The sequence below is a fragment of the Ranitomeya imitator genome, chromosome 2 (genome assembly GCF_032444005.1).
Source record: "Ranitomeya imitator isolate aRanImi1 chromosome 2, aRanImi1.pri, whole genome shotgun sequence".
Classification (NCBI taxonomy): domain Eukaryota; kingdom Metazoa; phylum Chordata; class Amphibia; order Anura; family Dendrobatidae; genus Ranitomeya; species Ranitomeya imitator.
In genome coordinates, this window is record NC_091283.1 from 159221430 (window position 1) to 159246922 (window position 25493).

Below are 25493 nucleotides of genomic sequence, written 5' to 3' on the forward strand. Positions count from 1 at the left end.
AGGGGCTCTCCAAATGCGACATGGCGTCCGATCTCAATTCCAGCCAATTTTGCATTGAAAAGTCAAATGGCACTCCTTCCCTTCCGAGCTCTGCCATGCGCTCAAACAGTGGTTTATCCCCATATATGAAGTATCGGCGTACTCAGGACAAATTGCACAACAACTTTTGGGGTCCAATTTATCCTGTTACCCTTGGGAAAATAAAAAATTTGGGGCAAAAAGATCATTTTTTGTGAAAATTAATATAAATTTTTTTTTACGGCTCTACATTATAAACTTCTGTGAAGCACTTGGGGGTCTTCTTTCCAAAATGGGGTCACTTGTGGGGGGTTTCCACTGTTAAGGCACATCAGGGGCTCTCCAATCGTGACATGGGCTCCGATCTCAATTCCAGCAAATCTTGCATTGAAAAGTCAAATGGCGCTCCTTCCCTTCCGAGCTCTGCCATGTGCCCAAACAGTGGTTTACCCCCACATATGGGGTATCGGCGTACTCAGGACAAATTGTACAACGACTTTTGTGGTCCAATTTCTCCTGTTACCCTTGGTAAAATGAAACAAATTGGACCTGAAGTAAAAATTTTGTGAAAAAAAAGTTAAATGTTCAATTTTTTTAAACATTCAAAAAATTCCTGTGAAGCACCTGAAGGGTTAATAAACTTTTTGAATGTGGTTTTGAGTACCTTGAGGGGTGCAGTTTTTACAATGGTGTCACTTTTGGGCATTTTCTGTCATATAGACCCCTCAAAGTCACTTCAAGTGTGAGGTGGTCCGTAAAAAAATGGTTTTGCAAATTTTGTTGCAAAAATGAGAAATCGCTGGTCAACTTTTAACCCTTATAACGTCCTAACAAAAAAAATTATGTTTCCAAAATTGTGCTGATGTAAAGCAGACATGTGGGAAATGTTGTTTATTAACTATATTATGTGATATAACTCTCTAATTTAAGGGCATAAAAACTAAGTTTGAAAATTGCTAAATTTTCATAATTTCCGACAATTTTTTGTTTTTTTCACAAATAAATGCAAGTCATATCGAAGAAGTTTTACCACTATCATGAAGTACAATATGTCACGAGAAAACAGTGTCAGAATCACCAGGATCCGTTGAAGCGTTTCAGAGTTATGACCTCATAAAGTGACAGTGGTCAGAATTGTAAAAATTGGCCCTGTCACTTAGGTGAAAACAGGCTTTGGGGTGAAGGGGTTAAAAATAGAAAGGCCAGATTAGACTTTGCCAAAAAACATCTAAAGAAGCCGTCCAGTTCTGGACAAGCATTCTATGGACAGAAGAAACGGAGATCAACCTTACCAGAATGATGGGAAGAAGAAATTATGGAGAAGGCTTGGAACGGCTCATGATCCAAAGAGCACAGCATACCCTCTGTAAGACATGGTGGAGGCAGTGTAATGGCGTGGGCATGTATGGCTTCCAGTGACGCTGGGTCACTAGTGTTTATTGATGATGTGACTGAAGACAGAAGAAGCCGGATGAATCCTGTGTGTAGAGGGCAATACTCTCTGCTCCGATTCAACCAAATACAGCAAAGTTGATTGTCCATCTGACCTATGATATTAACCTACTCTTAAAATTATAGACTGTTCATGTCTTTGTCAGCGGGCAAACTTACAAAATCAGCAAGGGATCAAATACTTATTTCCACCACTATAGGGGCAGTATTATAGCAGTTATATTTCTGTATATAGGCTTTATTCTTGGAGCCTTTATATTTGAGTGCACACTCGTCTATTCCTGGATGTGTTCCTGATGGTCTTGACCTTGTCTCTGCGATACATATTTGTGCTCTTTCTGCTGTGATCTGGGATATAATGCCATCTTATGTTGCTGCAATCTTTTACCCTGAATTCCATCCAGCTTTCTCATTATCTAAATGCCACAGTGCAGCCAGGCAAGTTGTGAAGTTTTGGCAGCTGGAGAACATGGCCTTTGTGTGGTGCAAAAATTATTAAAAGACACACAAGTGGAAGCCAAGAGGAGAACACTTGTGATCTGCACTGGCCAATGGACCAAATAATTACTGCTGGGAAGGCCATTAGTCTCCGGAGCAGACACGGGCAATTAAAACATTTGCTGGGTGTACAGAGAGGAAGGAAATAAATCTCCCTTTTGCGGATCTCTGATGGCCAGAGGCAAGTTGGCTGGAACATGATGTGGATGTTCCAGACATTACAACATGACATTGTCTTTGCTTCTCCAGAAAATCAACATGGCCGAGCCAAAAAGGAGCTTTATATTCATAAACCAAGACAGACGGCTCTTACAATTTATTTTCTGTTGAGATGGATTTTGTATGTTCTCATTACGATGGATCAGCAGTCACACGTCTGGTACCTCTCCCTGTCAGAGTCCACCTCCTTTATTTATTAAGGGTGTAGGAGGCAATGATTACATTGTTACTTGGGGCAGGGATACAACCCATAACTTAGCTACTGTCAATAACAAATGTCTGATCCCTCGTTCACTGTGTGATTAGTAATTATTGATTTATCCTTCCAAAGAGCCTAATTACAACTATTCATTTATGACATTTCTAGAAACAAGGGCATCTGAACAGGAATATGGAGAAGCAGAGAAATTATGGAAAGCTATACAATGGCGATATATACAGTATATATTCTTTGCAAAGCATAAATTCTTTGACAGCAGCATTTATATGGAACGATCACATCATGCAAATGTTCCAGTGCCTATCAGGTCCCCTTGTAGCATCTTTCAATCCCTCCTCCAGTTCAGAAAAAAAAAAAAGTATCTACTGCTGTGTCTAAGTCCATTCCATGAAAATTACGGTAACTTGTACGTTAAAAACCCTGAAAAGAGGCAACAGGGAAAAAAAAAATAAAAAAAATTGCCGTTCAGTCCCAAAAAAAAAAAAAAAAAAAAAAAAGCGATCAGAACTTTACCTGTTTCCCCAAAATTGAATAATAAAAAAAAAAAAATTAACTACATGAACCCTTTACACAGTTACATCAGTAGAAAAGTAAAACGCTACATGTTAAGATTGCCATGACTGGCACACCATCAGGACTTGAACCATTCAGTTCCGGTGAGGTCTCCCGTACCAGAGCAGCCCGACGCTGGCAGAAGTGTGGGGAACACGATGGCTTGAAGAACATCCACCGTAAATATAGAGCAGGTGCCCAAGTATATTTATCATTAAGGACTGAAAATATAAATTAAATTGTCTGTCTCGCTGTTCTGCTGTACAGTTCTATTCTGGATATTGCTCCCTGATAGCAGCCATTTCAGGCCTGGAAGAAGACGATTCAGCAGAATAACCCAATACAGTGAATGAAAGGACACGGAAGTGAGCAGTGGTCATCCAGGGCACCAGACAATAGGGTCCAGAGGACACATATCTCCAGAGATATTCATAGCTACGTGATGGAAATCAGCAGTACTGGCGCTAAGGAACACCTTAAATACACTGTGCTGCTGTTCATTTCTAACAGAATTTATTGCTATGAAATGACATGGGATTGAGTCGATATATTCAATTAAGAAGGTGTGCAAATATATCTTTTATTTAGAAAAAAAAAAATGAACATTAAAATCTGAATTTGCTTTTGTGAATTTTTCATGGCATTCACTTAGTGTCTAACGGTTTTGATTTCTCATCTGAGTTACAAGTCAAACTGCAGGAAAAGTATAGCACCTGTACAGTATTACAGTAAAAAAATAATTCACTTGTGCATAAAATTGTTTAACAAATCCAATCCTTACACGAGAGTACCTTCATTACAAGTGAAGCATGACATAAAAAAGCAGGAGCTTAAATATCCATAGAACTCAATAAAATTGTCCCCGTGGAACATCACGCAGGGTCGGAGTGAATCGCGCCATACAAAGTGCCGGGTGGACTCTGCTGCCACCCTGTGGAAGACTTGCATTACTGTGAACGCATTTGTTCCAGACGATCGAGCGATTTTCTGTTTTGTCTTGCAGAGTTTATTATCCTCCTTTAAGTCATTGTAAACAGTTAAAAGTCTGTTGTAAACATTACAAATAAAATCTCACGCAGGCCAAAGGAGAATAAAAAATTGCTAACAAAATCTCATTAGCCGCTAGGAGTGTTTCATCAAATATTAAGTCTTTTGGTGCATAAATGCCAAGTATCTGCCATCAGTCACCTCTGTACCGTAAGAACAATGTACCACCGCCAAATACTTCCATTCTTGCTTCTGCCACGGTGCCAGTTGCCCACAAAGCCTACAAGATATGCAGGGATTGAGTCCAGCTATATAAAGGTGGAGTCCATGGCGTTAGTTTCCTGATTATTTCGGGCCCGTGCCTCAAACAGCTGTTTGATCAATGCCGACTTCTCCTGCTCCAGTTGGGTGATGCGGTCACTCTTGTCAGACACTTCCTGGACATGCAAAAAGAGAGAATATAGATGGGCACATACTAACTTTATAGTAATTGTTATATTAAGGTAATTTGTAACTGGGATGCAAGATTATGGGATTTTGCAAACCATCAGATTATTTTTTTTAAAATCTGCTATGATGCCTATAAGCCCCCTGTTGAAGGGTGAAACATACGTCGGGGCACCAAGACCACATCTCACAAGTTTTCAGCACATATGTGAGGACTAGTAGCCTTTGTGTTTGATGTCTTTTATGTAGCAATTTAAATAATCCCTAGACAGTTTTTTTTTTCAACTTTAAGCTCTTTCTGATGTGGTCCATAATAATACATCCCTGCGCTATGGTATTTACTGACGTGGGATGGATTATTACGTACACACGATCGTGAGCGCACAGGCTGTGCATGATCGCCGCTGGGTGTCAGCTAATTCTTATAACTGATACCAGGCATTAATTTCCAGGAGCGGTCCCGCACCACTCCCGGCACTTTAACCACCTAAATGTTGCAATCGAACTCAGTCGCAGCATTCCAGGAGCTCAGAGCATGATCAGCAACTTACTCTGTCAGTGTAGAGCTGACAGTTTGGATAGTATGGCGATTCTGCTGCATCCCCATACCATACAAGCGATCAGTCTGCAAAAAAATGTCCCATGGTGGGACAAAGTATAAAGAAAAAAAAAAAAAGGCAAATTTTATTTTTTAGAAATAGTAAAAATATTAAAAAAAAAAAACACACAAAAGAATATGTATCCATAAATGTGTACAGTATATTTTTTCATACAAATATAAAAAAAAACAATAAAAGCACACATTTGATATTGCCGCATCTGGAACGACCCGACCTATAAAACTGTTCCACTAGTTAACCCCTGTAGTGAACACCATAAAAAAAAATAAAGCATTGTTTTTTGCCTTGTTATCATACTGCCGAACAAAAAGTGATGCAAAAATTATTAATTTTTTCTATAAACGTTTCTATTGTGTAAAAGTGGCAAAACATAAAAAAATAAAATGAGGTACCACTGTAATCATATGGACCCAAAGAATTAAACAGACTTATCAATTTTACAGCACGCGTAACGACAATTCCCCCTCCACCAAAAAAAAAAAAAAAGGTGCCCACTGCCCAGGTAGAGTGTGCCTTAGGCTGGTTTCACATTTGCGGTTCTGTCCGCAGCGTATCATCCGCACGGCAAACGCATGATAACGCAGCGTTTATCCGCATCAGCTTACGCATGACGGCAAAAAAAATGCAGCGTTAGTGCTTTTTATGCGCATGCGTTTGATATTTCCAGGAGGGTGTGTCTCAATGGGCGTGTCTAAATCAGTTCCTGGACATGCACAGTCCAAAGTTCGCAAGCGCATTGACCGCATGCATATGCAAAGACATGTGTACGCAGGCGTTCCCATAGACAGTAATCTGTTTTTTTAAACACATATGCGCATATTTGACGGATATTTGCCGCCTCAAAAATTCTAACATGGTGCATTCTCCGCACCTTACCGCACACCGCGAAAAAACGCATGCATAAACAAACGCGGGCGAACGCATGCACCTGCGTCTACAATGTTAAAGATAGGAAAGCAAGACGCATGCAGATGTATGTGTCAGAAACGCTGCGGACACAACCGCAAATGTGAAACCAGCCTTAATCACAGGGGGAGGCGCTCTGTTCTTGACCCGGTATGCCTCTAAAATTGCTGTCCGGATACAGTGAGCAATCGTAGCCTTGGAGGCTGGAAGGCCTCTACACGCACCCTCAGGAATCACAAAAAGAGTCAGTCTTTCTGAAGGGGCTGGTCGTAGCCAGATAGACCTGCACCACCCTGACCAGGTCTATCCTGTTCAGTGAATACTCCAGAGAATGAGTCAGAGCCGGGCAAAAGGAAAGGAGGACAATTTCCTCATTTTGGTGAAAGGCGTACACCACCTTGGGAAGGAAGGAAAGAAGGTAGAGGCCTCAAAACCACCTTGTCCTGGTGGAGAAAGACGTAGATTCCGAGACGCACCTAATGGAGGTGATGGCCACAAGAAACACCACCTTCCAAGACAGAAAGGATGGAGAGATCTCTCTAAGTGATTCAAAGGGAGAACTCCTAAGGGCCTCCAGGACTAGATTGAGGTCCCAGGGGTCCACGGGTGTCCGGTATGGGGTCGTGGCGTGCGCTACCCCTTGGAGAAAAGTTCTGACCTGAGAAAGTGAGGATAAGGTTTTTTTTTTTTTTTTAAATAGAAAACACAGACACCTGGCCTTTTAGTGAACTAAGAGCAAGGCCAGCGTCAAGTCCCGTCTGGAGAAACGCCAGAATGGAAGGAAGAACAAAAGACAGACGGGATGTGATTAGACTCACACCAGCTGAAATAGGCCAAGACCAATAATAGACCCAGGATGACGACTGGTTCCTAGCCCGGACGCAAAGAAAAGGCTGACAGCACTCACTAAGGAGGCCCACTCTCGATCCAAGGAACCCATTTGGAAAATAGCAGCAATCCGAAGTAGTGAGAACAGCATCCAATCCAAATGAAGAAGTTGAAAAGAAGCTTTATTCCGCCATCAAGGTACAACGTTTTGACCTGTAGCAGGTCTTTGATTAGACGTTGTTCTCACTTCTTATGATGGCTTCCTAGCCCGGATCATGGTCTGAATTACCCGATCTGAAAACCCGTAGGTTCTTTGAACTGCGGTTTTAACAGCCACAGAGTTAAATTAGCACCCTAGAATTCTGGTGGCAGATTGGCCCTTGGGACATAAGATCCGATCTTCCTGTGAGTCTTCAGGGGGAAGTCTGCAAGAAGATTGACGATCTCTGCGAACCAAGACCTCCTGGGCCAATCACGTGCAATCAGAACGACCGGCACCCCTTCTGCCTTGATCTTCTTTAACAGCCTGGGAAGAAGGGGGAGGGGAGGAAACAGATAGGGAAGAACAAACTGTGACCCGGGTATTGCCAGAACTTCGGCACCCACCGTGAGAGGATTGACGAACCGTGGAAACCTTCTTGTTCAGTCGGGATGCCATGAGGTCTACATCCAGAGTGTATCATCGAAGGCAAATCTGATCGACTTCCTCATGTAGAGACCACTCTCCTGCCGCGAGAACCCTCGCGGCTGAGAAAGTCGGTGGCCCAATTGTCCATGCCAGCGATATGCACTGCAGATATTTGCCGGAACAGTCGCCTCTGCCCAGAGACAAATCTTGGATACCTCGGCCATCGCCAATGGACTCAGAGTTCTTCCTTGGTGATTGACATATGCCACCGCCGTGGCATTGTCTGTCTAAACTTGAATTGCAGATCCCTTAGAAGTCTTTCCCAGTGGTGGAGGGACAGAAGAATGGCCCTTATCTCGAAGATGTTGATTAGCAAGGAAGATTCCTCTGCCGACCAACGTCCCTGAACGGTCATGTGGCGCAAGACTGCACCCCAGCTGAGAAGGCTGGCGCCTCTCGTCACAACCTGCCAGTGAACGGGAAGGAAGGACAGACACTGGAAGATGAGAGGGGATGACAGCCACCAACTGAGAGACTGTTTGACTTGCGAGAGCTGAACCGGACAATCCAGAGAAAGAACAGACTTGGTCCACTGCGATAGGATGGCCTGCTGAAGAGGTCTTGAACGGAATTGTGCAAATGGCATTGTTTACGATGCTGGTACCATCCTTCCCAGGGGTGCCATGGCCGAGCGGAAAGATAGAGGCCGAGGGCCCTGCAGAGAGCAAACACCCAGCTGGAGGATTGCTCTCTTCTACTTGGGAAGAAAAACCCTTGTCTGAAGGGTGTTAAACAGCATGCCTAGAAAAATGAGGCGCTGAGTCGAGACAAAGCAAGACTTTGCCTTGTTTAATTAGCCATCCAAATTGAGACAAGGTGTCAAACGATGGACAGACATTCCTGGGCCTGGTAAAAGGACGGAGCCTTGATGAGTATGTTGTTAAGGTATGGGATGAGCACTAGTCACCTGATCCGCAGAATGGCCGTTATCACTGCCATGGTTTTTGTGAAAACCCTGGGAGCGGTTGCGAGCCTGAACTGGAGGGCGACAAATCGAAAATGGTCCTACCGTACAGCAAAACGCAGAGATGCCCTGGGAAGATAGGGACATGGAGATAGGCGGCCTGGATGTTCATGGAGCACAGGAACTCCTGCGGCTCCATGGAAGCAATTACTGTATGAAGGGACTACATTTTGAAATGTTGCAGACCAACCTTTTCAGTAACTTTAGATCCAGAATGGGTCAAACCAAGCCGATCTTCGGCACAAAAAATATGTTCGAATAAAACCCTGTGAAACGTTTCTGGTCTGGGACAGGAATGAGGACACCTGAACTGAGAAGGAAGGCAATGGACGCGAATAATCCCAGAACCACAGAAGCATCTCGGGGCCACGAAAAAAATCTATTTTGTATCCTGAGAATACAACCTCCCCGACCCAATGTGTCATCCACCGAGGTGAGCCAGACATCTTTGAAAAACCGGAGGCAGCCACCCAGCTTGGGAGATTCCCTGGAATCTGGGGAGGAGTCACACAGAGAAAGAACTGCCAGGTCTACACCTGGTGGATCTACCCTGTGCATTACAGGGATGCCAGGAGGGGGTGGGTTTTAAAGGAAGCCCTTTTCCGATCCTGGAGAGCCTCTGGCCTCTCTTGGCGGGAGAAATCATCTGAAGAGAAATGGCGAAAGGACAGAAGTTTACGCTTCAGAGGATGGCGAGGTTTGAACTGAGAAAGGAGGAAAGAGCTTGTCCCTTTGGTGGCCTCCTTAATAACTTGGAGCCAAGTAGATGAGAACAATGGAAAAGAAAGTTGGTAAGGGACTTTTTTAAGATAAGTTCGCCTGCCAAATAGTCCGTCGGATGGCCACTAAATTGCTGGACACCTGAGAAGCACACGAAGTGGCGTCCAGTGAAGCGGATACCATGTACTTCCCTGCTTGAGAAATCTGGTCCGCGAGGTCAACCAATTCCTCTGGTCGGGCTCCATGAAGAATGCCCTGACAGTTGTTTATCCCATGCAGCTATGGACTTTGACACCCAGGTGGTGGCAAAGGCAGGGCACAATGTAGAAGCGGCCACTTCATAGGCAGACTTTGTGAAGGACTCTGATCAGGTCATTGGAGTTCTTGAGGGAGGACCGTGTTGGTGGACAATCTGGAAACTGGAGGGTCCACAGTCAGAGAAGCGGTCCAATTCGCAGTGAGTTCAGGGATATAGGATGCCGAAGCGCTTCCCTCTTTGGAAGCGTCTGGTCAGGTTTTGCCATTCCCTGGAAAGTACCTCCAAAAATTTGCTGTGTGGGAGCTAGTCTCGACCATCTAAACTAAACCGCCTGTTCTACAGGTTCCGTAGTGGTATCCTTAATGCTAAAGGTCTGGTTGACCGCAACAATGAGGCTCTGGACAATGTCTCATATTATATAGGCCTGGTCAGAATCCAGGTCCGAGTGATCCTCTTGACAGTACATCCGAAACTGCCTTGCCTGACTCGGGGGAGGAGGACTGGGAAGAAAACCTAGAACAATGCTTCTGGCTAGATCTCTTATGGCCCATGTCGGTAGGCACAGTTGGTTAGTCCTGCGATCCACTAGCAACGGCGGAGGTAGGAATGGGAAGTCTGTCAAGAACAGACACCAGGGCCTGTACCATCTTGATGAGGTCTGTCACAGATTGCAACAGAGGTAGCCCACACTGGGATAGGGGGCACCACTCTCTCCTGGGGTTGTAGCAGACCTGATAGAGGGGAGAGACTAACCTGAAGGGAGTTTGGATTTTACATGAAGAGTAAACAAAGTGCCTGACAAGCAGAGGAAGAAGAGAAACTGCTCTCCTTTAGGATAAGGCATGATAAGCAGACCCACTAACTAATGCCAGAAGGTTAGGGGACGGAAAGGCATAAGCTGAGGAGTGTCAGTCTGCAGGTCCTGTTTGGTTCCAGGCTGTAGGGGAGCTCCAGTACAATTGCAGGAGGAGATGTAGACCTTCCGGGTTCCCATGCAGGCAAATTGTGACAGCAGGGAGGAAGAGGAGGGCCCGTAGAGTGAAAAGTGCGCAGAGATTCTGAGCCACTGGAGGGAAGGGGGCATGTGCAGAAAACTTGCACGGTGAGGCAGGGGGAAAGGGGGCAGAGCTAACCGGAGTTAAGAGGGGGCGTGTCCACAAGGGGTGGGAGAAAAGCCCACCTGATGATGCTGGGAAAATGGGCGGAGCTGGCAGTTGAGGCTAGGCTGCGCTGAAGCCTAAATTGGAAAACAGCCGATGAAACAGGGGGAGGGTGGCACGGAGGCCCTAAAGTTAACAGTGCCATAACCCTGCATCCCCGATCCTTGCTGTGCTGCTCGTCCCCAGTGCCTGCCCTCATAGGAAACCTGGTGAACAGCTGCACCAGTAAACATACCTTAAGCAGTAAACCTAGGAGACAAGACCAGTATAGACGGAAAGGTCTATACACTAAATCCTTAGAAAAATAAAAAGGGAAATTTAGATCTTTCTTCTTCTTGGTCTTCCTCAATCTTTCCTTCATCCTTAGCTGAACCTTCTCCTCAACATCTCTGGACAGGAACCTGAGAGGGAGAGAAAACGAGATGTACGTCTCCATAAAAGACCATCGATAGAAGTCCGAGCCTCTTGGATTGAGGTGACGTCCATGCCTCATGAAAAAGACCGGTTCTGGTGGGCGAGTGGGTAGGAGATGGGCACCAGGACCAAAGTTAAAAGTCACTTAAAAGGGAAGGTACCGCGTTTGCAGGTAATTAATAAATCACTGTAATGTAGCATAACATGCTGCTATAAGCAAGTTTGAAATAAATGTGAAACAGATTTCATGTGTTATGAGTTTAAAGAATGCACTGGGGGCTGACCTCTTGGTTTTGCAGCAGTAGCAGGGCACTATCAGTGTCAGATTACGGCACCCCATGGACATAGGAGATAATAGACCAGCGCTGACCCCATCTGTAACATTGCAGCAGCATTAGCAGTAAGCTGGGCACGCCTCTGTGGGCTGCACAACTCACTGCTGTAGGTGTGACTAGCTGCCATTTTATTATAGCCCTGTGCTATCTGCCGAGCTCCACTTACTCTCTATCGCAGGACAGAAGAAGCCCTCACTGCTCCTCTGTACTCCAAGCAGGCACATCCTGGGCAGACATCCTCTGCTCCTCACAGGCTGCCCTGTGTGCATCTCCTGCTGTGTCTCCCCCTCACACACAGTCCCTGTGATCTCTGGTAAGCTGCACTCACAGCCTGCAGAGAGGGAGGTGACACCTGGAGAGAGAGCAGGGAGGGCAGCTGACAGGACAGGGATTAAGGTGGGGGAAAGGGGATGGCAAGAATGTTATTCACAAAAAATGCTGCTGAGCCCACTGTGTTCTGCTCCTCTGTAAACAAGCTGTGCCTCTGATGCAGTAACTGCTGGTGATAGCAGGTCACAGGGCAGTCACACACAAAATGGTGCGGCCCTGTGATGCTGCTCTTCATTCTTACTGTTAGCAGCAAAAAATATAGTTCTTACCGATAACGGTATTTCTCTGAGCCCATGACGGCACCACGGAGAGAGGGGATCCGCCCACCAAGGACAGGAAACCTACAGATAAAAAGGGCGGTACCACTCTCCCGCATCAGTTGTTTACTAGAGAACGATGGGAGACTATGGAACAGCTTATTAGTTTCAATATTACTTAACTTAATTGAGATACCGCGTGACCTGTCATAAATAAACTATGGCACTATATTAACGTGCACACCCATGAGTGAAGGGAGGGAATGTACGGGTGCCGTCATGGGCTCAGAGAAATACCGTTATCGGTAAGAACTATATTTTTCTCTGTCGCCCATGACGGCACCACGGAGAGATTTGAATAGATAGTACATTCAGGGAGGGACCACCGCTTCCAGAACCCTTTACCGAAAGTAAGGTCCGAAGAGGAGATAAGGTCCAATCTATAGTGCCTATAGAATGTGGAAGGTGATGACCAAATAGCAGCTCTACATATCTGGTCAATCGAAGCTCCGGCCTTCTCCGCCCAAGAAGCTGCCACTGCTCTCGTTGAGTGAGCCTTGACCTCCACTGGAACAGACATTCCACTTGATGAGTATGATAGGCTGATAGCATCTGTGATCCATCTCGCCAGAGTAGCTTTGGAGGCCTTTTTCCCCTTCCAGGGATCCTGAAAGCACATAAAAAGAGAGGCATCCTCCCTACTCTCTCTGGTGGCTTCTAAGTACTGTATGAAGCATCTCCTGACATCTAGTGTATGCAATGATTCCTCCTCCCTATTTTAGGGTTAAGACAAAAGGAGGGTAGAGATATCTCTTGAGTTCTGCAGGACCGGGATGCCACCTTCAGGAGGTATGCTGGATCTATTTTGAGTGTAACACTATCCTCTAAAAACCGTGTATAAGGAGGGTTAGCAGATAGTGCCTGTATGTTGCTTATTCTACGAGTAGATGAGAGGGGGCGACGAGCAGGGATGTTTTGAGGGATAGGAGTTTTAATGGGATATCCTCTAAGGGTTCGAAGGCGGTTTAGACAGGGTTTTAAGGACCGAAAATAAATCCCATTGAAGGGAACTTTACTGGAAGTGGCCTCGAACTACCTGCTGCCCTGATGAACCTGGAAACCCACCGATTCATAAAGTGATGTTTTAAGGGACAGATTCCCAGAGAAGCCTCTGACCGGGGTTCAAAAGGAGGTTTGGATAGGGATATAATATCCAAGTTTAAATTCCAAGGAGGAGTAAACCGAGAGGGGATGGGTCTAGACCTGGCCAACGCTTTGATGAACCTGGATATCCCAGATACCCAGCCGGGTCGTAATTGTACAGGGCCCTTAAAGCCAAGACCTGAACTTTTAAAGTATTTGTGGCTAGTCCCTGTTCCAATTCCTTGCAGAAACTTTAAGACAGTTGTTATTGGAAACTCCCTCTTCTAACTTGGAACCTGAAAGGAAGTTCCTCCAGGTATCCCCCCCCCCCCAGCAGTTTGGTGGTTCCTATATGGTCTTCTCTACTCCTGGAAACATTCACGATCAATATTATGGCTAATATTCTGAGGAGTTGCACCAGAGAAGTCTGGGTGACCAGCATTTTGACCATTGCCACATATTAGGGCTCTGAGTACCGACCCCCGACCACCTGCTCTATATTTCCACGAGGAGGGGACTTGGAGAAGCAACATGTGCCTGTTCAGACTGGATTACCCAGTCATGCACCGCGACGTCTGCTTGCGTCATAAGGGCGCATTCTCACCCCGCGTGTGCGCACTAGCCTCCGGTCCTGGACTGCGGGAAGATCAAACCAATAACAGTTAGTACATGGATAATGGCAGAGCATTAGGATGTACACACATTACTCATCCAGGAGATGACGTCTATTCCGAATCCTTAGGTGTCTAAACCCTAAACAAGGGTTGGATGTTATTGCAACTAAGGAATACACAATCCGGCAGGTAATATTTCCTATCACCACCAGAGTTGGCCTTCTCATTAGAAATGTTGAAAGGGAAACGTGGATCATCACTCCTATTTTACTGACACTACACGCATATACATATCCTAAGAGGCAAGCTTGTCAGTATTATAGACAGCCATGGAGGGAGTAGCCATACTCTATGGCTAGAGAAAAGCAGGATTCTTCCCACCAGAGAGATGCTGATTCGCCACAAGGTGCCAAAGGCAGACATGCTGTCCCTGGTAACCATAATGCAATGTACTTATGGGACGAGAATCTGTCTCTACTGGATGTTAATCAAGGAAACCAGCCCGATTGTCACATGTGGAATTGGGAAGGATTTTTTCCTTCCACCTCTTGGTATTTTCTGCTCCTAGGACAGTAGTCTGTCTCTTTATAGGTTGAGAAAAACTGTTCCATACGGAAGAACTGCTAATTTACTCAGACAATCAGACAGGCAAAGCTGCTTGCTAAGCCCTGTTGTAAAGAATGAATCAACAGAAGTTAGAACTGGGTACAAAACCACTAGGACTCTATAAGCCAGGGTTGGGGCCCAAGACAAAAAATGTGAAATGGTAGACCAACGATATGCCTTGTGCGTGGCTGCATGCCTAAATCAGAAGGTCTAACCCAGAGCCAACCGAAGTACTAGCATAGGGGCACTGAAGCAATATGATGCAATAAGATGACCGTAAGCACACATTTTGATGCATGGAGGCGCTATTGATGCAATGTGAAGCAAAAGCACAATGAAGCATCACGATGCAATATGATGCAATACAATGCATAATGGCAATATGAAGCACTATGATGCGACATGATGTAATATGATGCAACATGATGTAATATGATGCAACATGATGCACAGAGGCAATAAGAAACACTATAACACGTGATGCACAGAGGCACTATGATGCAATATAATGCACAGAGGCACTCGATATGATGTATAGAGGCACTAAGATGCAACATGATGCACAGAGGCACTCAATATGATGCATAAAAGCACAATGATGCAATATGAAGCAGAGGTACTCAATATGATGCATAAAGGCACTATAATGCAACATGATGCACAGCGGCACTCAATATGATGCATAGAGGCACTTAATATGATGCATAGAGGCACTATAATGCAACATGATGCACAGCGGCACTCAATATGATGCATAGAGGCACTTAATATGATGCATAAAGGCACTATAATGCAACATGATGCACTGCGGCACTCAATATGATGCATAGAGGCACTTAATATGATGCATAAAGGCACTATGATGCAACATGATGCATAGAGGCTCTCAATATGATGCATAGAGGCACAATAATGCAATATGAAGCACAGAGGCACCCAGCATGATGCATAGATGCACTATGGTACAATATGACACCCAGAGGCACTCAGTACGATGCACAGAGGCACCATGATGCAATATAACGCGCAGAGGCACTCAATACGATGCCTAGAGGTACTATTATGCAACAAGATACATAGAGGCATGCAATATAATGCATAAAAGCACTATGATGCAATATGATACACAGAGATATGCCATATAATGCATAGAGGCACCAAGATGCAATATTATGCACAGAGGCACCTAGAATAATGCATAGAGGCACTATGATGCCATAAGACACACAGAGGCACTCAGTAAGATGCACAGAGGCACCATGCTGCAACATGATGCAGAGGCACGCAACATAAGGCATAGAGGCACCATGATGCAATATGATACGTAGAGGCATGTAATATAATGCATAGAAGCACTATGATGTGACATGATACAGAGACACTCGATATAATGCATAGAAGCAATATGATACACAGACACGCAATATAATGCCTAGAGGCACCGTGACACACAGGGGCACTCGGTAAGATGCATAGAAAAATCATAATGCAACGTGTTGCACTCAATATAATGCATAAAAGTATCAACATGCCATGTGATGTCCAGCCACACACAATATAAAGCATAGAGCTACAGTCATGCTTGAAGATGTCAAACCGGCCCATAGTTAAAAGCAAAAGAACAATCTCTCAGAGATACTGATAAGCCTCCACTGAATAGTATATCTCATTTGTCCGGCTGACCCCACCCGAAGGAGCTAACTAATGAGCCTCAGCTGAAGGGCAGTCTTCATGGAGACAAAGTGCTTCATTAACACTATATGTCCTCCCAAGGCATAGAGTAGTTAAGTTGCAAAGAAAAGTGAGACACCTGTTTATATTGAGTCCAATCATAAGGCTCTGCGCAGACAAGACATGCAACTAACTTAAGCCAAATCATGAGATGTAGCCTGGACATATGGCCTTATTATAGCCTAGAGGTCCAAGGTCTGGCTGTGTATATGTAAAAACATACCTCGCATATGAAGCTCTAGCACAGCTTAGCACAAAGGCATGAGCTATCAACAGAACATTCCGCCATGCACTTACCTGTGCTGGCTCCATATCTGCTAAAAAACAGGGGGAGCTGATAACACCGAGAGCCCATCATGAGGGGAAGCGGCGTCCCATCAGGAATGCTGTATTGCTGTCAATGATTTTCTCTCCCCCATGAGGTCCAGGCATGGCAACCGAAGTAGCGGTGGCTTGCCAGTCGGCGTTGGCGCAGAGTGCCTCCACTGCGGCCGGAAGCACTCCATCCAGGAGTCTCCTCACTGGGCTCTGTGGCTGAGGGATTCAACCCCCCCGGAGGGTTTCAGCCCTGGGCTCAGCTCCTGTGTTGCTCTGGAGAAGATTCTGGGAGAGGCAGCATGCGGCTTTTTTTTTTTTTTTTTTTTTTAACGCTGCACACCTGGGGCCCCGGCTTTTGCAGATTGCAGGCTTATGCTTCAGGAGGGAGAGCGCCACTCTCCCTGTAACCACAGAGGGACCCCCCTGTATCTTTATCGCTGCTGCGGCATCTCTTTTTTTTTTTTGTGGCTAGTGCTGCGGTTTGCGCTGCGGCCTGTGCTGCGGCTCGCCCTTTAACAACTGATTACTGAAGCAGCCTCTTTTTATGCGGCGGCGATTCCCGACGCTTGATCCAATTATGCGCCTGCACAGAAGCGCCTCTTCCGGCACATGCGCAGGAACGCTGTCTGCCGGCGCCTGCGGAGTGTGCCATTATCGCTCTTTCCACCAGCTCGCGCACGCGCAGTTTGCTCAAGATGGTGCCGCACATGACCCACTGCCCACTGGAGCTCCCGGTCTCTTTGCAGCCTGCCCTAACGCGCGGTTCCCTGCACGCCGGACGGCTATGCAGTGTGCAGGCTGACGCTTCCAAAGGGAGAGCCGCGCCGCTCCTCCCGCAACCACAGAGGGACCCCCCTGGATCTTGCCGCTGCTGCATCTTACCTGGGGAGGTGACCGCGAACTCCATGTCACCTCCCCCACACACCCTAAAGGCCTACTAGCCCCAGCGGTGGTGCTTCGGGTCACCACACCAGCCGAGGCAGAGGGACCCCAGCTGCCTGAGTCGGACTGATTGGCCCCGGAATCCCACGACGATCTTCCTTCTGGTAAGTCTGTAGGTCTCCCATCAAGGACAGGAAACCAACTGATGCGAGAGAGTGGTACCGCCCTTTTTATCTGTAGGTTTCCTGTCCCATCAGAGGTAAGGGAGAAGATCCATCTAAGAAATAAAGGGAGACGTTACAGGAAAACACCCAAAACTGAGGTAGATATAGGTCTAGTAAAAGAACCGTGACCACCTCCTACTGACACCAAGTTGAAATTGATTAACCTAGTGCCAGTAGGTAGGGTGTACACTGCAGAGGAGGAGCTAATTTTTTTGTGCATAGTGTCAGCCTCCTAGTGGGAGCAGCATACACCCATGGTTCCCTATGTCCCCAATGAAGCGATAGAGAAAAAGTCTCCTAATCACTCATACCGCATGAGGAACAGCGTAAAATATAAATAAAACCAATTCTTCACCTGCTGTTGATTTTTTTCATTCTGCCTCCCACAGATCGGAGTAAGGTTCTGTGCACATTTATCCTGCGCTGAGCGGTCACACTAGGGTTTCCGTGTAAGTCTCAAATACGTGAATCAGACGGAACCCTCAACAGAAAATTTCCTATGAGGCAGATTGAGGCACGGTTGACGCCAAAGGACCTGTGATCCGGCGGTGTCTTTTTAGGATTGCATAAAAGTCCAGTCAGCCACAGTTTTGGCACTTCTGAAAAGGACACAGTTGAACAGAGGCCAGACGGAGTCCAGAGTAACTCTGCTGCCTCATTATAGTGAATGGATCCCTTGGGGGTTTCATCCATCACGTCACTCGGAGATTTAGATGGAAACCCCAAAGTAAGTGCTCAGTGTAGCGCGCCAGATAACTGTGATCCCAAACGTTATGTAAAAAGGTCCCAATAAAAGCTTCAACTCAAACCACAAAAAAAAAAAAAAAACAAGTCCCCACTCAGGTCTGTCATCTGTTAACAGAAATATAGGGGGCTTCCACGTTACTGGTTGTGCCAGGGCTCTGGAAAAACGAGATGGCTGCTCACCCTCCAAAAGAAATTCAGCAAAGTCTCCACTTCCAAAGCCAAGTGCCTCCTCCCTTCTGAGCCCCAGTGTACCTAAATCACATATATCATTCACGCTTGCCATTCCTGAATCAGTAAGAGCCCCCGTAACTTATGGGCGCATGTCTCCAGAAGTACAAGCTGGGAATAACATACTGGTCACTACAACGGCAGTTTGCAATTTTTACTTGGCAACATTCATTGATTCTTGTTCATGGAAAATACCCATGGAGTCAAAGTTGCCACTAGACCTGTAGATAAATTCCCCAAGGGGTATAGTTTCTCAGATGGGGTCACTGGGGGGGGGGGAAGGGGAATTGTGCTCTTCTAGCAATTAGGGGCTCTATATATAGAGTCAGCAAGCCATTCTAGGAAAATCTGTGCTCTAGGAGGCAAATAGCGCTCTGTTCCTCCAGAATTTCTCCGTATGGCTAAGGAGCACTGTACAGCCACATAAGGGGGATTTCCACGTTCAGTAGAAATTGTGGGAAATATTTTGGTGCCATTTTTACCCACCTCTTGTGCGAAAATGTAAGATCTGGGGCCAAAACAAATATTTGGTGGTAAAAATGTAGTTAATTTGTCTTCACTGTCCAATGGTATATAATTCTGTGACATACCCATGGTGTCAATATGGTCACTACACCCCTAGATAAATTAATTGGGGAGTGTAGTTTGTAAAATATTTTCACATATGGAAAGGGGGGGGGGGGGGGGAGGGTTTCTGTTCTGGCACCTCAGGGGCTCTGCCAATGTGACATGGCACCCTCAAACCATTCCAGCAAGATCTGAACTCCAATATGGCACCTCTTCCCTTCTGGGCTTTGCACTGTGCCTCAGCAATCCCCTACATATGGGGTATCGGCGTACTCAGGAGAAATTACACAACAAAATGTATGGTGCAATTTCTCCTGTTTCCCTTTTGAAAATGCAATATTTGAGGCTACAAAACATACGTGGGGAACATTTGTTTTGCTTTATTTTTACGGCTCAACGTTATAAACTTATGTGAAGCACCTGGGGATTCAAGGTGCTCAGCACACATCTAGATCAGTTCCCTGAGGGGTCTAGTTTCCAAAATGGTGTCACTTGTTGGGGATTTTCGCTGTTTAGGCACATCAGGCTCTCCATACAGGGCATGGCGTCCACCAATTGTTCCAGCAAATTTTACATTCAAAAAGTCAAAAGGAACTCCTTCCCTTCAGAGCCCTGTCATGCGCCCAGTGGTTTTCTCCCTCATATGGGGTATCGGCAGGCTCAGTAGAAATTACACAACACATTTTGAGTTCCATTTTTCTCCCTTGTCAAAATAAAAAAATTGGATCTGAAGTAAAAAAAAAAAAATTGGGGAAAAAAAAAGTTAAATGTTCATTTTTTTTATGCACATTTCAAAAAATCCTGTGAAGCACCTGAAGGGTTAATAAACGTCTTGAATGTGGGTTTGAGCACCTTGAGGAGTGCAGTTTTTAGAATGGTGTCACTTTTGGGTATTTTCTATCATATAGACCCCTCAAAGTGACTTCAAATGTGAGGTTGTCCCTTAAAAAAAAATTATTTTGTTAATTTTGTTGGAGTTGCTGGTCAACTTTAACCTTTATAATTTCCTAACAAAAAAAAAATTGTGTTCCAAAATTGTGCTGATGTAAAGTAGACATGTGGGAAATGTTATTTATTAACCATTTTGTGTGACATATCTCTGTGATTTAAGAGCATGAAAATTCAAAGTTTAAAAATTGCGAACTTTTGGCCAAATTTCCATTTTTTTTCACAAATAAACGCAGGTAATGTCAAAGAAATTTTACCACTATCATGAAGTACAATATGTCACGAGAAAACAGTGTCAGAATCACTGGGATCCGTTGAAGCGTTCCAGACTTATAACCACAAAGTGACAGTGGTTAGAATTGTAAATATTGGCTTGGTCATTAACGTGCAAACCACCTCCAGGGGTTAATGCTGTGTTACTTAAGGTACCGTCACACTAAACGACGCTGCAGCAATACCGACAACGATCCGGATCGCTGCAGCGTCGCTGTTTGGTCGCTGGAGAGCTGTCACACAGACAGCTCTCCAGCGACCAACTATGCCGGTAACCAGGGTAAACATCAGGTTACTAAGCGCAGGGCCGCGCTTAGTAACCCGATGTTTACCCTGGTTACCAGCGTAAAAGTAAGAAACAAACACACACAATACATACTTACCTTCCGCTGTCTGTCCCTCGGCGCTCTGCTTCTCTGCCCTGTGTAAGAACAGCGGCCGGAAAGCACAGCGGTGACGTCACCGCTGTGCTTTCCGGCCGCTGTGCTTACACAGGGTAGAGAAGCAGAGCGCCGAGGGACAGACAGCGGAAGGTAAGTATGTATTGTGTGTGTTTGTTTCTTACTTTTACGCTGGTAACCAGGGTAAACATCGGGTTACTAAGCGCGGCCCTGCGCTTAGTAACCCGATGTTTACCCTGGTTACCAGCGAAGACATTGCTGAATCGGCGTCACACACGCCGATTCAGCGATGTCAGCAGGAAGTCCAGCGACGAAATAAAGTGCTGGACTTTCTGCAGCGACCAACGACATCACAGCAGGATTCTGATCGCTGCTGCGTGTCAAACTGAACGATATCGCTAGCCAGGAAGCTGCAACGTCACGGATCGCTAGCGATATCGTTTAGCGTGACGGTACCTTTAGGGTAAGTTCACACACAGTGTATTTGCTGCGTTTTATGCAAATTTTCAGCTGCATTTCACAGTACCAGCAAAGTCTATGAGATCTCAGAAATCTCATGCACACATATTACTTTTTTGTGTGATCAGTATTTTGTGCTTTGCTGCTTTTTTAGGACATAGAGCATGTCACTTCTTTCAGCATTTTTGCTGCGTTTTTTCACCCATTGACTTGAATGGGTGTTGAAAAAAACGCAGCAAAAACGCAGGTATCATTATTTGCTGCGGTTTTGATGCTGAAAATCCAAGCACAAGAAACGCACCAAATACGCACCAGATCTTCTTTCCTGCCAAGATCAGGTTTTGCGGCAGAAAAAAAAAAAAGCAGCAAAAACGCCCTGTGTGAACTTACGCTAACAATGCTTGCGCTTATTTAGTCCACCATTGTGTTACTCTGAGGGTATGTGCACACGTTCAGGGTTTTTTGCGTTTTTTGTGTGATAAAAACGCAATAAAACCGCAGACATATGCAGCCTATCATTTAGAATGCATTCTGCAATTTTTGTGCACATGATGCGTTTTTTTTTTCCGCGAAAAAAAAGCATCGCGGTAAAAAAAGCAGCATGTTCATTAATTTTGGGGTTTTTTCGCGTTTTTCCCGCTATTCTATGCATTTGGAAAAAAACGCACAAAAAACGCACCAAAAAAACAAACAAAAAAAAAACAAAAAAAAAACGCATGCGGATTTCTGGCAGAAATGTCCGGTTTTTGTCAGGAAAATTTCTGCCAGAAATCCTGATGTGTGCACATACCCTCAGATTGCCACGGTTTTAAATTGGCGTTTTTCAATAAAGTTTACGTTTTCTGGAGACTATAGACACCCAGTGGTTTTCTTTGTGGTTGGCATTCACAATCCCGCATTATGCAGAGTTTTCCAGAATGGTCTAGAATCTCTTTACCGAGCGCCCTCCAAACTGTGGCTGTTGTGAAACTACAACTCCCAACATGTAGGAGACCTCTGCTGTAGACACACACTCACCTTTGTGAGTAGACGGTTCTGTTCTTTCAGCATATTCATTGCTTGCTGCTGTCCAGGGATGTGGGGTGTGGCGGCCGCAGAGGAAAAGGAGGATGAGGAGTGTACAGCGGCCTGAAGAGGATAAAGAAGACTGTTACATAATGGCCTCCAGATGCAGAAGTCCCTCACTGTTGAGATCCAGTAGTCATCCAGCTTTCTTAGACCACGGGGTAGCACTTGTGGAGCGGTCATAGCAGGCAAAGTGGGGATTACTCAGCTCTTCCAAAGATAGGAAAAGCATTAAGCTACTTACTGGTAGCGGCATTTTTCGGAGGCCCATGACAGCACACGAGAGAGGGGATCCGCCCTTCAGGAACAGGAAACCTACAGATACAAAAGGGCGGCACCTTTCCCCATGCATCAGTTGTATTTCAGAGCTTGAGAGGACTACCGCGGTTAGTGGTACACAAATATACATTATATACAGTTTATATACAAAACAATCCTATTGTATCGAACTAGATACCACTCGTGAAATCTATCATTATATACACTATAGGAAGTGCTACCCCCACGTGAATAGGGAGGGAACTAAGGGTGCTGTCATGGGCCTCCGAAAAATGCCGCTACCAGTAAGTAGCTTAATGCTTTATTCGGACTCCCATGACAGCACACGAGAGATTTACAGAGATGTAAGCTACCTTAGGGAGGGACTATAGATTGTAGCACCCTTAACCCAAAGGAAAGATCAGAGGAGGACCCCAAATCCAACCGATAGTGTTTAAAGAAAGTGGAAGGGGATGACCATGTGGCCGCCTTACATATCTGCTCCACTGACACTCCAGATCTTTCCGCCCAGGATGACGCCATGGCCCGGGTGGAATGTGCCTTTAGATTCTGCGGAGCTGGCCCCCCACCTGCTGTATAACCTAGAGAGATAGTTTCCCTAATCCATTTAGCCAGTAAATATTTTGATACTCTAAACCCTTTCTTTGGACCCTGGAAGGAAAGAAGCAGAGCCCCATCTTTCTTCCAATTATCAGTAGCTGAAATATACTGAAGAAGAGATCTCCTGACGTCTAACGTATGAAGCTCCTGCTCTTTAGGATTAGAAGGATTAGGAATAAAGGACGGCAAAACTATCTCCTGTGATCTATGGAAACGTGTCGCCACCTTTGGTAGATATGCTGGGTCTGGTCTAAGGACTACTCTGTCTGACAAGATTTCAGTGTATGGAGGAGCTCTGGAAAGCGCCTGTATATCCCCTATCCTGCGAGCTGAGGTTATGGCAATCAGGAAGGCTGTTTTGAGTGTCAACATTTTGATCGAGGCCTCCTGCAGAGGTTCAAAGGGGGGTTTAGTGAGAGAGGACAGAACTAAATTTAAATCCCATGGAACTGTTCTGTCTTTATGCACTGGTGTGGATCTACTAACTGCCTTAATAAACCTTGCTATCCAGTAGTTATTAGCTATATTACAGGAAAACAGGGCACCTAAAGCTGAGACCTGTACTCTTAAGGGTACTAGGAGAGAGTTTTAACTCAAACCCCTTTTGTAGGAACTCTAAGATTTGTTGTTTTGGCACCCCGTCTTGGATGTTAAATTTTGAACAAGTCAAGAGCTTTCTCCAAGTCCTAGAGTAGATTCTCGTAGTTATTTGCTTTCTACTCTTTAGGACTGTCTCTACTAAGTTTGGAGAGAAGCCTTTCCCCACTAATAGTGACCGTTCAAACTCCATGCCGTCAAATGGAGCCCCGCCACTTGTGGATGGGAGATCGGTCCCTGAGAAAGTAAGTTCGGGATCTCTGGCAGTACCCAGGGGACCGCTACGGACATTGTCTTGAGCCAGGCAAACCAGGTTCTTCTGGGCCAAAAGGGGGCGATAAGGATGACTTTCGCTCGATCCTCCCTGATTTTCCTCACCACTAGAGGTATCAGGTTCAGTGGTGGGAAAGCATAGGCCAGTGGAAAATCCCATTTTATCAGAAACGCGTCCACCGCCAGGGGATTCTCCCTGGGATTTAGGGAGCAAAAAAGTTTTACTTTTCTGTTGTTTCTGGTGGCGAATAGATCCACCACTGGTTGACCCCATCTGCGGACGACAAGATTGAAAATGTCCTCGTTGAGAGACCACTCTCCCTGTTTTAACACATTTCGGCTGAGGAAATCTGCTGCCACATTTTCTTTTCCTTTGATGTGAAGAGCTGTCAAAGATAGAAAATTGAGCTCTGCCACCTGGAACAACCGATCCGTGATCTGCATTAAAGTTTCAGAACGAGTTCCCCCTTGCCGGTTTATGTAAGCGACCGCCACTCTGTTGTCCGACAGAATTCTGACGTGCTGGCCCTGCAGATATACGAGGAATTTTTTAACAGCAAATTCAACCGCCAACAACTCTCTTTGATTTGATGAGAATGTTGTGAAGGGTTCCCACTGTCCCTGGACCACCATGTCCCCCATATAGGCTCCCCACCCTGAAGAGCTGGCATCCGTGGTTATCACGTGGGTGACATCCACCATCCAGGGAACCCCTGCTGATAAATTCTGTTTATCTAGCCACCATCTAAGGGAATTCAATGTTATCGGCCTCAACGTCAATTTCCCATTCAATGCGCCTAAGGCTCTGTCATGGAACAGGACTTCTTTTTGCAGGGACCTGGTGTGGAACTGAGCCCACTTAACTGCTGGAATGCAAGATGTGAGTGACCCAAGTAGAGACATTGCTTGTCTAAGTGTCATGGAAGGTGTATTGATTGCTCTTAATACAAAACTCTGAATTTGGTCTATTTTCTCTATAGGGAGGAGACACTGCTGTGTCACTGAATTCAACATTAACCCCAGGAATTTTTGAACATTTAGGGGCTGTAATTTCGATTTTTCAAAGTTTATGATCCAACCCAACCGTTCTAGTTTGGTTTTAGCAATCTCCCATTGTGACAGACAATGATCTACCGAGTTACCTACAATGAGGAAATCGTCTAAGTAGGGGATTATAAGGACATTTGACTCCCTTAAATGCGCCATGACTTCCGCAATTATTTTAGTAAACACCCTAGGTGCCGAGGTGATCCCAAAAGGGAGCGCTCTGAATTGAAAATGTTGAATCCTACCCCCCATTAGTATCGCTACCCTCAGGTACCGTTGGAAATCAGCATGAATGGGTACATGATAGTAGGCATCTTTCAAATCCACTACTACCATGAAACAGTTGTTGAAAAGCATTTTTATTGCCGAATTGATGGACTCCATTTTGAAAGTATGTTTCACCAAAAACTTATTGAGACCCTTAAGATTTATAATGGTCCTGTAAGATTTATCAGGCTTCTGGATTAGGAACAGGGGAGAGTAAAACCCTTTCCCTGCCTGAGAATACGGCACTTCTACCAAAACATTTTTGGAGCAAAGAGTCCTCACTTCCTCTTCTAGGGCGAATTGTTCAGTGGGAGATGAGCGCCAGGGTGTTAAACTAAATTTGTCCTGTG

At 45.4% G+C, this 25493-nt stretch overlaps 1 protein-coding gene across 1 annotated transcript in view; it reads right to left on the reverse strand.

Moving 5' to 3' along the window:
* Positions 1–3509: 3509 nt before the first annotated feature.
* Positions 3510–25493, reverse strand: part of SAPCD2 (suppressor APC domain containing 2) — a 38504-nt gene continuing 16520 nt past the window's right edge. The window contains exons 5-6 of the mRNA XM_069747633.1: positions 22033–22143; positions 3510–4383 (exon numbers count right to left, since the gene is read on the reverse strand). Coding sequence (XP_069603734.1) covers positions 4255–4383; positions 22033–22143 — 240 coding nt within the window. The 3' untranslated portion in view covers positions 3510–4254. The remainder of the gene's footprint in view (positions 4384–22032; positions 22144–25493) is intronic.